General features: G+C 38.6%; 2 protein-coding genes across 2 annotated transcripts; one reads left to right on the top strand and one right to left on the bottom strand.

Moving 5' to 3' along the window:
- The first annotated feature begins 6,523 nt into the window (after nucleotides 1-6,523).
- lim2.5 (lens intrinsic membrane protein 2.5) lies at nucleotides 6,524-10,438 on the top strand. The gene is made up of 5 exons (XM_086311074.1): nucleotides 6,524-6,657; nucleotides 8,072-8,284; nucleotides 9,311-9,460; nucleotides 9,591-9,725; nucleotides 10,280-10,438. The coding sequence occupies exons 2-5, from the start codon at nucleotides 8,107-8,109 to the stop codon at nucleotides 10,339-10,341; spliced, it is 525 nt and encodes a 174-aa protein (XP_086167200.1). The 5' UTR covers nucleotides 6,524-6,657; nucleotides 8,072-8,106; the 3' UTR covers nucleotides 10,342-10,438.
- Nucleotides 10,439-10,620: 182 nt separating this feature from the next.
- Nucleotides 10,621-12,393, bottom strand: LOC147318897 (free fatty acid receptor 2-like). The gene has a single exon (XM_086311072.1). It carries the CDS (start codon nucleotides 11,722-11,724, stop codon nucleotides 10,735-10,737), a length of 990 nt encoding a protein of 329 aa, XP_086167198.1. The 5' UTR covers nucleotides 11,725-12,393; the 3' UTR covers nucleotides 10,621-10,734.

The following is a 12,393-nucleotide window of genomic DNA, read 5'->3' as shown; positions in this document are numbered from 1 at the left end:
ACAAAACAAAAACAAATCAGCGACCAATATAGCCACCTTTCTTTGCAAGGACACTCAAAAGCCTGCCATCCATGGATTCTGTCAGTGTTTTGATCTGTTCACCATCAACATTGCGTGCAGCAGCAACCACAGCCTCCCAGACACTGTTCAGAGAGGTGTACTGTTTTCCCTCCTTGTAAATCTCACATTTGATGATGGACCACAGGTTCTCAATGGGGTTCAGATCAGGTGAACAAGGAGGCCATGTCATTAGTTTTTCTTCTTTTATACCCTTTCTTGCCAGCCACGCTGTGGAGTACTTGGACGCGTGTGATGGAGCATTGTCCTGCATGAAAATCATGTTTTTCTTGAAGGATGCAGACTTTTTCCTGTACCACTGCTTGAAGAAGGTGTCTTCCAGAAACTGGCAGTAGGACTGGGAGTTGAGCTTGACTCCATCCTCAACCTGAAAAGGCCCCACAAGCTCATCTTTGATGATACCAGCCCAAACCAGTACTCCACCTCCGCCTTGCTGGCGTCTGAGTCGGACTGGAGCTCTCTGCCCTTTACCAATCCAGCCACGGGCCCATCCATCTGGCCCATCAAGACTCACTCTCATTTCATCAGTCCATAAAACCTTAGAAAAATCAGTCTTGAGATATTTCTTGGCCCAGTCTTGACGTTTCAGCTTGTGTGTCTTGTTCAGTGGTGGTCGTCTTTCAGCCTTTCTTACCTTGGCCATGTCTCTGAGTATTGCACACCTTGTGCTTTTGGGCACTCCAGTCATGTTGCAGCTCTGAAATATGGCCAAACTGGTGGCAAGTGGCATCTTGGCAGCTGCACGCTTGACTTTTCTCAGTTCATGGACAGTTATTTTGCGCCTTGGTTTTTCCACACGCTTCTTGCGACCCTGTTGACTATTTTGAATGAAACGCTTGATTGTTCGATGATCACGCTTCAGAAGCTTTGCAATTTTGAGACTGCTGCATCCCTCTGCAAGATATCTCACTATTTTTGACTTTTCTGAGCCTGTCAAGTCCTTCTTTTGACCCATTTTGCCAAAGGAAAGGACGTTGCCTAATAATTATGCACACCTGATATAGGGCTTTGGAGCGTGATGTCACGGGGGTGGGCGTGGAAAGGATTTTGGCCCGATCCGCCATTTTGGGGGTCTAAGTAAGGAGCGAAAGCATAGCCATGGTTCGTACTTGCTGTGTGCTCGGCTGCAATGTTCGATCTTCCGACCGGCACGGGAATAAGTTTGGATTGTCTTTTTATGCTTTCCCAACGTGGAAGCAACATGAAGTAGCTCATGTATTGGATATTACCAAACGAAGGCGTCTAGCCTGGATAGCAGCCGTGAGACGAGCTGATATCAAGTTCTGTTACGTCTCCAGATATCAGCTGGTGTGCTCAAGACATTTTCATTCCGGTAAGTTCTAAATATGTTCACATCACACTTTATAGCTGAATAATATTATCGTTGGTGGTCTCGGAAGTTATAGAAATTGCGATCAAACATCAAATGGAGTGACTTTGCAGACATGTGTGCTATGTAAAGATTCGCAGGAGGACAGGGAGGACACAAATTGGCGTTAATAATTTGCCCGATTATCAATGTGTTAATTTGCATCTACTTTACAATTATGGGCACATAATATGATAACGATATTTTAGCAGTTTACTGATAAATGTATAACATTAATTATGGTGGGGGGTGGAAAATGGCTATTTCACTCGATGCACTCCAGCTGACTTACTTTGACGACGTACTCAAGAGTTTGGCGGCTTGAAAATAGCCAAATCTTGCACCCAGCCATTTGTAAATTGGATGTGCGCCTCCAGTGACTTGTAATTACGAAACTGGTTCGCAGTGTAAGCGCTTACTCCACAAACAAGATAGGTGAAGATATCGGGGTAGGACAGTGGCGGTAAGTCGTCTGGGTCTTTACTCCACTGCCGTATGTCGTATGGGTCCAGATTTGCGATGCACTCTATTTTTTTTCAAATACCGCTGCTTCGCCTCTGGACGCAATCGGTCTCTATACCGTCCGTTTTCTTTTGAGTTGCTTTTAAACATGTTTCTTGTCGTCGTCGCCGTTCCAACAGTGAGTTTGTTTGGATCGTAGACCCCGAAAATGGCGCCGCGCTCCCACAATGCATTGCGGCGTGACGTCAACTCCAAAGCCCTATAGGGTGTTGATGTCATTAGACCACACCCCTTCTCATTACAGAGATGCACATCACCTAATATGCTTAATTGGTAGGAGGCTTTCGAGCCTATACAGCTTGGAGTAAGACAACATGCATGAAGAGGATGATGTGGACAAAATACTCATTTGCCTAATAATTCTGCACTCCTGTATTCACACATATATATATATATATTCTTAATGTTTTTATTAGTTTGGTTAGCAGTTTGACCACTATTCCTGACCTTTCCACCTGACTCTTTTAAATTCAGGGGGATTTCTCTCTTTTAGGTAGCTGTTTTAAAAATTAAAGGATAATTTTTAAAATACAGGACAAGTTAATATCCTGTGTAGTAGTGCACTTTCGTAGGCCAGCATCATGGGCTTTTGCCCAGGTTTTTCTGTTGTTTTAAAAATATTGGCATAACATTATTTTAATTTAAAATTTTGAATAAAATCTTGATTTTGTTCATGTTTTTCTTGACTGTTTGTTTCCTACATTTTCTGGGGAATCTAATGTCATGAAAAATAACTTTCTTTTAAGATTCATAGCAGTTCTTAAAATTATGTTAGAGATGAACTACAAACATGGCATATTACACTGTATAGTTATTTATTTAGGAAAAATTAGGCCAAAATGCAGAAGCAGTCCAGTGAAAAGCCAACTATACCCTTACTGCTCTCATAGAAATTAAGAGAGCACTATTAACTGATCGTCAGCAAGTGTGACCACCTCTATAAATGTTTAAAGTAATTACACTACAGTTAGAAAAAGAGTGAAGAAGGAAGTATCACTTCCTTGGAAGAGCTGATTTCCCCAGCAAATGCTGTTTTGCATATACTAATCCTCAAGCCATATGTTTCACCATTAGATCCCATCGTCACCATAATATTTATGGACCGATTAACTTTTTATTTTTTCATTGTGGCGGAGTCGAGAGTTCCCCTGTTGAGACAAGAATATGACTTGACATGGTCCTTTTGGATCAGCCCCTGTTTTAAAATCATCTAAATGCAAAAATCTCATGATGCAACTCAGTGTTTTTGTTCAAAAGGTCAATTGACCTAGTGGGAACTATCCTTTTCTAGCCCAATGCTAGAAGTGCTAATGTTTCGATAAACATTAATGTAAGATCTTGAGCATCATCCACACAAGACGCTGCAGCATAATGGAAAGAATTGATGAACACAAATGGACAAGGATTAACATAAGCAACTAAATTTAAAGGTATAAAAATCAATTCTTAATTCTACTTGAAATCATGTGGGGCTCATTTATAGACCCTTCAACATCCCTTATGACAGTCAATTTCTTTTGTGGTACATAATTATGTAGCAGATTTTACTTCGGAATAAGGTGATTGTTACGTCCCTCTGCAGCTTCTAATCGTCTCAGTGTTTTCAGCTGGTGCTAATTGGCCACACCTAGTCAGGTGTGGATAAAAGCATACCTGAGGCAAGCTTTCCGGCAGTGCACTCGTCTTTGCCTTGGTGGCACCAGCCATTTTAGCCAACCTGGTTTTCCATTTTAGGATGAAACCTCTTCTCACCCACACTCTGTTATTCATCTCCTTTTTTTTATGTTGCGGCTTTTGAGCCGGGTTGTAACAGTGATCTTGTCTTTGGGAGGCACATAAATGTGGAAGTGGTGAAGTGTGGTAGAAGAAGAAAACATTTTACTTAAGTAAAAGTACCAATAACACACCTCAAGGTGAGATAAGTAAAATCTCAAGGAGTAACATTAAATTTAAATGCCTATGTAAATTGCATGCACATTAGGTACGCTGTGAGAAAAAATAACTTTCCATGGCTAGTGGTGAGGGTGGTGGTTAGTGCCAGCTTCTCTCAGCAATGCTTTTTTCATTGTGGTGAGCTGATATTATACAACTGTGCAGTAGATGGTGCTCTAGTGCCGTAACATGAACTTGAAAGAAGAAAGTAGAGGAAAGAATATGGTTAAACATGGTTTGACAAGTCTGTATTTATAATATTTGGCTTCCTCTGTCCCCTAAAAGTTTGTAGTTTACTACAGTCAAAGTAAGCCAATCTGCAATAAGATCACAAACTCATTGCCACTCTTATTCATTGCTATATTAAATATTTTAGTAAAAGGATTTAATTAACCCTATAACAATAGTGAAAAATGAAAAAAAAATTTTAAAATCTTTATGTGCATCATCCATGAAAATAATGAACGATGCACACTAATCTGGTCATTTGAAAATCTTATAATGCAGATTTTCAAATTAAGCTGCTAGTATTCAACACGATTATACACTTTGAGGAAGTGCTCTTGAGGTTTTAGCTTTCCCAAGTAGAGAACATAAGTGGCAAAAAATTACGACAGTCACACTTGTGTTGAAATTGCTTCATTAGTGTTTGGTCAACGTTGTTTTGCTTTAACTTGACAATCCTCTGTTTTTGTATTTTCTGGTCTGGTGTTTCATTTTATCTTCTTTCTTCTTCTTTCTCATGATTTCTCACAGTTTTCAGCCACATGGTGCAATATTGACTTTTGGGGAAAAACTTGGCAAAAGCTTCTAATTTTCACAGAGTGAGGACCATTAGTACAGCGTGCGATTACTCCCTAAAGATGTTTATTTAGTGCTTATTGCTTATCTCAGTCTTAAATACTAAACAAAATAGTTATAATTTAGTCAGTTTAATATCACTTCAGTCCTAACTAACAACAGTCTATTTCTTTCAATCATATTGATCATATGTTTTGCAAATGTGCAGTTGATCTTGTGAAAGATTTATATGGTGGTTAAATGAACAAACCTGTCAACACCGTCTTTAAGCAAACATGACACCACAGCAGCTGTGGGTCTGACTTAAAACTTATTTCTAATCTGTTTGACTGACAGCATTCATGATCAAAATGAAGAAGAACTACAATTGCATCATCAGAGTTCTTCTTGTGAAAATTACAGAGAATTTGTGGGTTATTTGGCTTCTTGACCCTCAGTGCATTCATAGTAAAAATGTGTTAAATGCATAAACAGTGAATAAAAACATAAAAACACACTGTGACAAGAGATCAGTAAAGGTCACAACACATTATGTTATTCCCCCTTTTGGGGATTTTTGCATTTATTAATCCTATTATCTCTTTATCTCTGTCTGTTGACATGTTCAGGAGTAAATGAGGTTATATGACGTGTGGCCAGCAGCATTATCTGCAAACCAGCACGTACTTAGAAATACAAACTGAAAAAAGTGGCATCGTGAAATACTATTAATTTCTGCTTAGTAAATAAGAAAAAACTCTACAGTTATATGTGAGGATACAGATAGACAGCTTACAGACTAGACTACAACTAGCCAAGTACAGCCAAGTACAGCCATGGCGTAACATTCATTAAAATGATTGCAGAAATGAGGAACTAGGAGACAAGGTTTCACTGAGGGGTGTGTTGTGTTGTGCAGTGTGCAAGTAAGATGCTGAAATCTTTTTCCTACTAATGATAAATTCATTCAGGGTAACAATGAGTGGGTGGTCTCCCCTTACTGTCATAGGGCAAGAACAAATTTCAGGAAACGAGTTTTAGAGATATAGATGTATCATATATCATCTGTGACTGGTTACTGTTGCCTAATATTTGGCAAATATTAGATTGTTTATACACTGTAATTTTTCCAGAAAAGATTATGAAATGATGCTGTCAAACAAACTCCTCAGTGTAACACAGTTCAATTTAAACCATTTCTATCCAACAAACACCAACCACATCACATCAGCCCCTGACAATTTATCATAATTGTTGTAATGGATTGCAATAGAACAGTGACGGTGTAAACGACAAGGCCGTTGAGATTACGTGTGCTAGTGTTAGTAGAATAAATCCAGTAGGGTAGGTTTAGCTGATATTTCTTTAACTATGCAATAAACGGCAACCTTTAACTGTTATAACTGTTAGGCAACTGCCTTGTCAACATCATCACATATTCACTGTGAACATGCAGAGCACACTCTACATGAACGGTGTAAGTTTACGTATCTGTTTTAAGCATCAACGTGTCCCCATGACCACGCCCCAGTTACACTGAAAGAAAGTGTGCACTTCAGCACGTTCCATTGACCGCAGCAGTACTGCAAGCCTTTGCACATCCACAGTTCCAGAACACCAAACAGAACAACAGACAAGGACTGTGCTGCAGCGGCCTCGCATCACAGACCCTCCCCCTTACCCCAATAGCATCCCCTGACACCCCCCCCCCCCCCCCCCCCCCCCCAATGCTCCCATGTAGTTCAGCAGGAACGTGTCACATGGCTTTTTGCACACCAACTCATATCCATTTGTACTGTGCTGATTGTTTTAAAGGATTTTGCCTCCATCAACAGAAAAGTGGGGGGTTAACCTTTTGGAATTCAGCCTAGGCCATCCTCTTTGACATTCACTCACTCCTGGCTTGCACTCTCTCTCACTCTTTCCCTAAGGAAAGCCTGATACTTAAGAGGGTTGATTTATCCTGAGGAATTCAGGTGAGATGATGGTGATGGTGATTTGTTAAATTGCAGTAGAATTTATAAACTAGAATGGATAACACTGGCTGCTAACCAGTTTTCATGCACTGTGACTATTTCGTAATAATGTATGTATATTTCATGTTTCAGGGTCTTTATTTTCAGTATATTCATAGATAGTTTTAAATAATACATCAAGCATTTCTAATGATTCTAAAGATTTCATCCCATAAAGATTGAGATTTGAGATGATAGATTTGTCTGTTTGTTTTATATATCCTGACAGGAATATGACATTCAGATGTTACACACCAGTGTTGCAGATGTATGCCGTCTGAATTTTGCTCTTACAGCTCAGAGAAAAACTGAACCCACATGTCTTGAAACAGATGCTTGATATGTTTTTAAAGTTGTTCAATATTTACCAAGGCTGATAGTGCAAGTGTATAGTTGGTATTGTAGCTGATACTGTTTTCAATGTGTATGTCTGTGTGCCATAATAGCAAAATGGAATTTCCACAAAGGCTGTTTTGAGTGTTTATATCTGTCTGTATGTGGACAGAGTTTGTTAACACAAGATATAGTCGTGAAACTCCACAAATGTTTTGCTGAAATTAAAGTAAAGGATGAGTATGATGATGGGTTTGGTCTGATCCATGGGTGCTGATTACTTATGCAACTATACCCTTACCCTAAAATGACCTTACATTTTATTTGTGTCAGCTGTCACTGCCTTTCACATCATTGGAAGTTATTTGCTGATTATATTGCCAGTCTATTTCCTTATTTGTTTTTTTGTGGCAGTTTATTTGCTGCAGTTGTAAGCACATAAAACACATTCAAAGAGTGAGCGAGAGAGTACGTGTTGCTATGAGCTGATTGCATTGCAGGTGGCATGATTTGCTTATCCAGGTCTGCAGCTGTCCTTTGCTTTGTTGTGAGAGATAACTGCGTCGATAAAACACATTATATGAATAAATTTAGATCAATTAACTATAAGACCCACATAAAACTTCATGTTTTATAAAACATGATAAAAATATCTTTATTAATAATGCAAGCTTTGTTTTGGATTGACTCACAAACTGACTATGTGTCACGGTAGGATTCAGGGAGTGCAATGGTATATATTCACTAATTCCTGGAAGTGAAGTGGTTTTAGAAGAATGCATTTAGCCTTTCTGATTTAATATAAATGAAGTTTGAATGAATGCAACGCCATAGTGACAGACATGTGGTGGCAACTAGATGTGGGCAGTTTTTGTTTTTACTCTTTCCATCTACTTCTTCAGGGTGTTACTGTCTCTTAAAACCATTCCCTACTTAATAAACATTAACATTATAGCACCAAGCTGTAAAGAAAATTACTATTTTCTTTCCTGCAGCTTTACTCTTGCACCACTGATTCCTATCTTCTTTTTTCTTTTGACAGTGCATAAAGCCTTAACCACAGTCATAGGATCACTCATGATGTACAGCTTCATGGGAGGGGGCCTTTTTTGTGCCATTGTGGGGAACATCCTGTTGGTGGTCTCCACAGCCACAGACTACTGGATGCAGTACCGTCTGTCTGGCAGCTTTGCCCATCAGGGCTTGTGGAGATACTGCATGTCTGGAAAGTGCTACATGCAAACTGACAGCATTGGTAAGTAGGGAATTGTCCTCTACCCAAATTCATTACATTTAAAACTTTGTAAGGAACAGTGATCCTCCCCGGAGACAGTTGTTTATCTGGTCAGAAGCCAACTTTTCTTACTTTTAAGGCGCATCAACAGGAATTTTTTGACTTTCATTAGACATTACGTTTATACTATTAGAATGAAAGTCCAAGACCAAGTTTATAGCCAACCTCTGTGGTATTTGCTCTAATGTTAGCATGCCAGTATGATCACAGTTACACTGCTGATGCTTAGCACATATAATGGTTTACCTTTTATTCTTAATAAACTTATTTGCATGCTAAAATTGGCCCATCGATGTTTATAATACAAAGGACTGCTGAGGCCCATTCTCATTGGTTATCTGGTGACAGTCTGATAACCAATGAGAGTGGGCAGTTTTGGACATGACAACTGCAGACAATGAAAAATCAGTTTTTCAAATATATAATAGTTTAAAATGATCATTATATCCACTACTTGAACTTTCCGCCTCATCCAACTAATCTATGTCACTCTGAGAACAAAAAGAATAACTTTGGATCCCTGTATTGGTGGCAATAACCCATGATGCCCCTTGGTTTCAGCATCACATCATACTAATGTTTGGCTACCCTAACAGCTGCTGCTGATGTCATAAATGAAATTGGAATAAATTGTATTAATTGCAATTACAACCATACACCGCACAAGGAATCAAAGAGTCAGTACACCAAAATAGATCTCAAATATTTTTAGTAAATATATTAAATTATTAATATATTCCAATGCAAGTTCAAGTTGATTAAAGTTGTCTTTTGTTTTTTTTTTATTTATATTATGCATTACAATAGAGAAAGTTACAAGTTTATGAGTTATATTTGGAGAGAATCTTATTCTGAACTCAAATTTATCTTTTTTTAAACATCTAAAATATATAATAAATACATCTGTAATTTCCTGGGTAGTGCTAGTATGTTGTAGTTCTTCTAGCATACATCTTCATAGTATTTTCTTGTTTTACTCCTCCTCAGCATACTGGAATGCCACTCGTGCTTTTATGATCCTGTCGGCCATGTCATGCTTTGCTGGCATCATCGCAGGAATCCTCTCCTTTGCCCACTTTTCTGCCTTTGAGCGGTTCAACCGATCATTTGCCGCTGGAATCATGTTCTTTGTTTCAAGTAAGTTATTGATGCAGAAAACAATTAACATTTTAACATTTATTAAAGTGATTATTTGGAAACTGATAGTATCATTATTTTTTATCATATTAGTATCATATTATGTCTAACTGTGTGTCCACTATACCAGCTCTCTTTGTTCTGCTTGCAATGGCCATTTACACTGGGGTGACTGTGAACTTCCTGGGCAAGCGCTTTGGTGACTGGCGCTTCTCTTGGTCCTACATACTAGGCTGGGTGGCCCTGCTAATGACCTTCTTTGCAGGTTTGTTTATCTAGATGAATCTTAGTATCAATACAGTGATATTTAACAGTTTTTGGAAATGCAGAAAAGCATTGAATAAACCAAAATTACAGCAGGTCTCATTTATTAATTTATTAATTATAATAACACAAATACATTTGAGTTTTATGAACACTTTCATTTTCTGAAAATGTTATCCATACTTATATATGTTAGAGCTGCTGGATTTCTGAGTTAGTACAGTCTTTACTTGTCAAACTATCCATCATAGCCTCGCCTCTGTCAGTGCGCCCCAGGGTGGCTGTGGCTACAATGTAGCTTGCCATCACCAGTGTGTGAATATGTGTGTGAATGGGTGGATGACTGGATGTGTAAAGCACTTTGGGGTCCTTAGGGACTAGTAAAGCACTATACAAATACAGGCCAAATACAGGCCATGTATACATTTTCTAAATCTTCTACTCCATACACGAAATATATGTCTTACTATCAGAAATCAAAGTCTGTTTGGCATGTTATATTATAGAAATTGTCTCTATGTCTCTTTAAAGATGACTTTTGTTGATGTTTTGCAGGTATATTCTACATGTGTGCCTACAGAATGCATGAGTGCAGAAGAGTGGCTGGCCCACGTTAATGGAAAGAGGAAAAAGTGTGTCAGGGCTGCGGAAGACATTAGTTTACATTTAAAGATTGGCACCGTGGTGGAAAACAATAAAATTTGGAAAACTGCATATGTACCAAATGTGTATTTTTTTTATTTTTTTATTTTTAAGAAAATGGTCAAGGATAACACAATCCCATTAAACAGCTTAGGATCATAAGCAATAGTAAGATATCCAAATTTAAGCTTGAATATTTTAAAAGATTTCAGATACAGGTCTGTATGTATGAATTGTTAAATATAAGGCTCAAATTCTGATATAATTTCTGTAATTCATAGTAAATTAATATAATAAAATGAAAATGTACATGTGATATCAAATATGATGTAATTTTTACATTTTCAATCTTAGCTAGAGTTGTTGGTCTACGCTTGCAGCCTTGAATCAGTGCACCTACACTTCCTAAAAATAATCTTTTCTCTAAAGAAGTAGAAGTTGGAGGAGGAAAAGTAGAAGATAATGGGATCAATGAAAGTGTTGAAACAGCTAAGCAGAAAGGTGTAGTACCTCCACTCTGGGCTTTGTCCCTGGATGTAACCCACTAAATGAGATAAATTGTATGGCAGAACACAAATGAGGAACACAGCAAGAGTCCCTGAGGCCATGCCAATGGCCTTCTGTTTCTGCATCTGGGATATTCTGGACCGGCTGTACAGAATCGAGATGCAGCGCAAGTAGCAGTAAACACAAATAAGAAGAGGTATGAGGCAGAGTACAAAGAAAAACTCCAGACGTACTGGGAGGAGGATCTCCAGCTGCTTTTTTGTGATGTGTTCATAGCACACACTGGAGTTATTGCTAGACAGAGATGGGTGATGCTGGATGATGAAAGCGATACTGCAGTGTGCTGTCGAGATCAGCCAAATAACAGCACTAATAGCAACTGCATACACGGGTTTGTGCAGTTTATGATAAGTGATAGGAAATGCTGCTCCTATGTAGCGGACCACGCTGACTGCCATCAGCAGCAAGGAGCTGGTGTAGATTGTGGAGAAAAAGGTGAAGGTAGTGATGGAGCACATGAAATGAGATAAATTCCATTTCATACCAGATGCTGCCTCGTGCATCTTGAGAGGCAGAATGATCAAAAACAGCAGGTCAGAGACAGTCAGATTGAGTAGCAGGATGTCTGTTGGAAGTGGCTTGGAGTGGATCTTGACACTAAACGCATAGAGAGCCAAGAGATTGCAGGGGAAGCCAATCAGGAATGAAATGATGTAAATGAAGAGAATGATCTCACTGCTCACAGTGGACTCCATTATGGACCTAAACCAAAATAAACAACACAGATTAACTTCTTCTTCTATGCTTCTCATACATCTTATACATATACAGCAGAGGTGGGACCAAGTCATTGTTTTGCAAGTCTCAAGTAAGTCTCAAGTCTTTATCCTCAAGTCTCAAGTCAAGTCTCAAGTAATGTCAGGCAAGTCAGAGTCGAGTCTCAAGTCACTGGTGTAAAAGTCCGAGTCAAGTCACAAGTCTGAAACTTTGAATTTCAAGTCCTTTCGAGTCTTTAAAAAAAACAAACGAAAAAATAATGTTGCCGTTATATGCTAAATGTAAATATTAGACCATGTAATTTTAAAATCTGTGTTTTTCTCAACACATGACAAAATAGTGAACTTAGAAAATATACACAAATTGTGAAATTGCACCTCTTTAAAATGCAGCTCAATTAAACCTAGCTCCAAGAATAATTTTCACCGACAGTTCTGAGATAAGCTGCATGTTATTCTTGGATGCGGTTGTAGGACTGGCTTTAAAATCGCATGACAAAAATATCATACACATTAAAAAAAAACTGTATCACCAACGTAGCCTGGACAACATTTGCTAGTTAGATGAAGTCAGCTATCTCATCTTAGCATATTTATATGCATATTTATAATCATACGGTTCTTGGAGTGAGTGCATACACTCATGAAGTTTAGTAACTTCAGGTCACTGCAACAAGCCCAGGTACAGTTTACCGACGGATGGGTACAGGGACCATGAATGCACCGTGTCGAACGAAAGACCAT

Source organism: Aulonocara sp. 'chitande type north' Nkhata Bay, linkage group LG11 (genome assembly GCF_057382095.1).
Source record: "Aulonocara sp. 'chitande type north' Nkhata Bay isolate Kocher_YH1m ecotype deep benthic linkage group LG11, A_spYH_male_GT1.1, whole genome shotgun sequence".
NCBI lineage: Eukaryota > Metazoa > Chordata > Actinopteri > Cichliformes > Cichlidae > Aulonocara > Aulonocara sp. 'chitande type north' Nkhata Bay.
The sequence above is the reverse complement of the archived record's forward strand: the minus strand, read 5'-3'. Positions and strand labels throughout refer to the sequence as shown.

Bases quoted from the DNA above. Each gene is read 5' to 3' on its own strand.
- lim2.5 (XM_086311074.1), top strand. From the start codon at position 8,107: ATGATGTACAGCTTCATGGGAGGGGGCCTTTTTTGTGCCATTGTGGGG. The intron at 8,285-9,310 runs GTAAGTAGGGAA...ACTCCTCCTCAG, and splicing joins CATGCAAACTGACAGCATTG to CATACTGGAATGCCACTCGT. The intron at 9,461-9,590 runs GTAAGTTATTGA...CCACTATACCAG, and splicing joins AATCATGTTCTTTGTTTCAA to CTCTCTTTGTTCTGCTTGCA.
- LOC147318897 (XM_086311072.1), bottom strand. From the start codon at position 11,724: ATGACTTGGTCCCACCTCTGCTGTATATGTATAAGATGTATGAGAAGC.